Source organism: Octopus bimaculoides, chromosome 5 (assembly GCF_001194135.2).
Source record: "Octopus bimaculoides isolate UCB-OBI-ISO-001 chromosome 5, ASM119413v2, whole genome shotgun sequence".
Taxonomy (NCBI): Eukaryota; Metazoa; Mollusca; class Cephalopoda; order Octopoda; family Octopodidae; genus Octopus; species Octopus bimaculoides.
Window position 1 is genome coordinate 63,204,039 of NC_068985.1, and position 4,052 is coordinate 63,208,090.

General features: G+C 39.5%; 1 protein-coding gene across 1 annotated transcript in view; it reads left to right on the plus strand.

The window, feature by feature from the left end:
• The first annotated feature begins 2,221 nt into the window (after positions 1 to 2,221).
• LOC106878672 (tropomyosin Tod p 1.0102) overlaps positions 2,222 to 4,052 on the plus strand; it is a 26,513-nt gene continuing 24,682 nt past the window's right edge. The window contains exon 1 of the mRNA XM_014927955.2: positions 2,222 to 3,618. Coding sequence (XP_014783441.1) covers positions 2,547 to 3,290 — 744 coding nt within the window. The 5' untranslated portion in view covers positions 2,222 to 2,546 and the 3' untranslated portion in view covers positions 3,291 to 3,618. The remainder of the gene's footprint in view (positions 3,619 to 4,052) is intronic.

A 4,052-nucleotide genomic window follows, 5' to 3' on the forward strand; every position in this document is an offset into this window, starting at 1 on the left:
ACACACACACACACACACACACACACACACACACACACACACACACACACAGACACACAGACACACAGACACACACACACACACATAACGTTCATATACATACATATAGATAAAGAGAGCGACAGAGAGAGTAACACTTACTGGTTCATCTTTAACCTAGAATGAACGTAGCGGAAGCAAAAAGAAAAAGAAAAAAAGAAAAACAGTGCATGTAAAAGAATGCTTCATCCTTCACCATTTAATGTTTGTATGGAAGGAGTTGAGTAGTATCGAGGGAGAATAGTATATCTCAGTCTAACTTCATCACCGCAGAATCCGGTGTTAAGCAGAGACTTCATGACTTATTGGAGAATTAAATTCTTAACAATTATTAACAGTTGTTTAAAGGGGAAGATATCTATTCACTGAAGCGCTTCCATGTGAGTGTGTATGTGTGTGTGTGTGTGTGTGTGTGTGTGTGCGTGTGTGTGCGTGTGCGCACGCGCGCGTTGTAAGTATATATGTGCACGTATGTATGTATATGTGTGTATGTATATATATTCTTGCCAAATAAAAACACGCACTACATATTCGTTCTTCACTCGTTTATTACTGTTCTTATTTTAACTGATGTCCATTGTCCGGAAGTGTTTCATCACGCATTTGTGACCTCTTCAGCGACACTTTCCGTCTTCCTGTATTCTCCTGGTCTGCCTAGTCATTACATATATACATACATACATACATACATACATACAACGCATCCATAAAACAAACATACAAATCTGCGCATACACTAACACCAAATACTGCACACACACACATGCACAAATACCTAGATGATGTTGATAAAAGTTCCAATGAAGGAGTCTTGAATCTATGTTAGAGTCCGGCTCTTTCTCTATGGACAAGAAATACAGAAATGAAACTGATTGATAACATACATACATACATATGTATGTAATATAGTTTGGGAAGTGCCCTTGAGTCACTCTCTTACTTCTAAATATTTATAAAAATATACATATACTCACTCATAGTTTGAGTTCTATTTTTCCTGTTTGCATCACTATACCTACACACACACACACACACACACACACACACACACACACACACACACACACACACACACACAGAGGCACGAATGTGTGCGTGTGTATGCATGCTTGTGTATGCTTATGTATGTATGTATGTTTGTATGTATGTATGTATGTATGCATGCATGCATGCATGTATGTATGTATATATGTATGTATGTATGCATGCATGCATGCATGTATGTATGTATGTATGTATGTATGTATGTATGTATCTGTGTGTGTGTGCGCGCGCGCGCGCCTGCGAGTGTATTACATGTGTATGGATGTACCCATCTCTTCGCTAATGTATTTTACCATTTTAATTATCTTTTGGGCTAATATCATTTTGTGGTCTAAGCAAGAGAGGAGTCCTTAGATGTAGCGGTGGTGGTGATGGAGGTGGTGATGTGTGGAGGGAATGAATTGGATAATGTTTCGCTATTAACGCTTTTCCAGAAGTCATAAGTGGTGTTTAGTGACCGCAAGTGAGAAGCGATCTCGAGTCACAAGGTCGATTCTCCCTCTCTCTCTCTCTCTCTGTAATATAATTATAAGTATTAGTTTTAATGCAATAGCTAATATCAACAATGTTAATGTGATATCTCTACTAAAAGCAGATACACGTAAAGTAGTTAAAATATTGTCGAAAGAAGAATAAAGTTTGGTAGGTTGGCCGCCTTTCCCCTCTCTTTCTTTTAGTCTTTCTACCCTACCCTCTCATCTCATTTAGTCTTTCGTCTTCCTTTTTCTCCCCGTTCATTTAGTCTTTGTCTTCCTCTCTTTCATTTCAGTCAGTGTTCCTCCTCCTCTTTCAGTTCATTTAGTTTCTCTCTCTCTCTCTCTCTCTCTCTCTCTCTCTCTCTCTCTCTCTCTCTCTCTCTCTCTCTCTCTCTCTCTCTCTCTCTCTCTCTCTCTACTGCTCTCTTCCTATAGATTCCTATATGGTTTTTATCTTAGTAATAATATGGCTCAGTAAGTTATCTCCCTTCAACTGTTTCCCATTAATAAACATGCGCGTGTGTGTTAATTCGTTTTCTCTTCCTCTCTCTACCTGTTTCTCCTCCCAGCATCATCGACAATCTCAGGCATACTGAGCCGGTCCCCCCTCTACACCAACCTACCAACCAGCCAGCCAGCCAAACCGCCTGCCTGCCAACGCGCCTGCCTGCCAACTAACCAGCCAACCAGACAAGGTAGTTTCTTTGACTTTCTGTATCTCATTCCACCTTATCTCCGTTTGGGTTAGTTGTGTGTGCGTGTGTGCCTGTCTACAGCTAGCAGCGGGCAGTGAAGTCAGGAAGTGCTTGAGTCGAGAAACAAAAATATTTAGGGGAAGAAAAACACCTAAACCAACTGAAGTAACTACCCCCCAAACGAAATATTCCTCAAGCAAAGTAGAAGGAATCTCGCAGTTCTGTATATATTCCATCGATTAGTTCAGAATAAAAAAGTTTTGTTGCAAATCGTAACTGTTTCAGATCAACCATGGATGTTTGCAAGCAGAAAATGAAATCCCTTCGCCTTGAGGCGGAAACGGCCAAGGAAAAAGCAGACGAATTTGAAAAGAAGCTTAAAGAAGCGGAGCAAGCAAAATTCTTGTTGGAACAAGATTTGACAGCATGGCAGAAAAAATATAGTAGTTTAGAAAATGAACTAGACAATGTAACTCGAGAGTTGGAAAGAATACAGGATATAGAGAAAGCGAAGAACAAGCTGGATGACGAGTTGGTCTGGCAGCAGAAGAAATATGCCATCTTAGAACAGGACTTGGACAATGCTCAGAATGAATTGGAGAAGGTAAAGGATTGTTATGCTGCTAAGGAAAAAACGGAAGAAGAACTTACATGGCTTCAGAAAGCACACACTAACGTAGAGAAAGATCTCGATGATGTGACTTCTAAACTCGAAAACACCGCTGACCGCTTGGATGGCTCTGAACAGAAAGTGTCCGAACTTGAAGCTGAGATCCAGGCTCTCCATCGTCGTATCCAAATGCAAGAAATGGACTTGACTCGTAGTGAAGAGATGCTTGAATTGAAGAGTGTAAAAGAAGAGACCAACCAGGAGAAATTGAGTGAAGCCGAGTTGCGAGCGTCCACAGCCGAAGCGAACGTGACCCGACTGGAAGGAGAAATCGATAGGTTGGAGACGGAAGTACAGGCCGAAAAAGACAAATACCAAGTTTTGTGTGACGATTTGGAAACTGCGTACGCCGAACTGTCAGTTTAAGAAGTTTATCTTTATTTCTCTCCTTCTTCTTCTGCTGTATGAATTTTCTGATTTCTCCTTTCTCCACACCACTCCAATCTTTTCACCTTTTCCTTCTCTTGTCTAATGACTGCCCAATCTTGTTGACACGCTTAAGACATTGCCATTGTGATTACGCTATTACAATTAAGACACGAGCAACAACAACAACAACAACAACAACATCAACAACACCAACATCAGCAACAACATCGATCGCAACAATGACTACATTTCTGACAAGACCAAAAAGTGAATATATACTTAAAACCTTCGAAATGTTCAACGTTAAGAAGATGCTTTGATATCCGTGAGTATAATGGTTTTTTTCCCCTCTACAACTTCTTCAACAGCAATCACAACAATACTTACATATATGGAGATGTTTAGGGCAGAAAAAAATAATTTTTACTGACAGATACAAACTACCGCATATTGCCTGACACTGATTTATATAGTGTCTATATCATATGTGTGTGTGTGTGTGTGTATACATACTTACGTACATACACGCATACACACACACACACATACATACACGCACGCGCGCACACTGTACACTAATACTGGTCTATTTAAAATGTACAGTTGATATGATATATACTGTCCAATGTTATTTACTGTCTATCAAGTAGGTACTGTCTATATAATATATAGTGTCTACAGGATATAAACTGTGTATATAAAATATACTATCTCCCTTATACATACATACATACATACATACATATATATATATATATA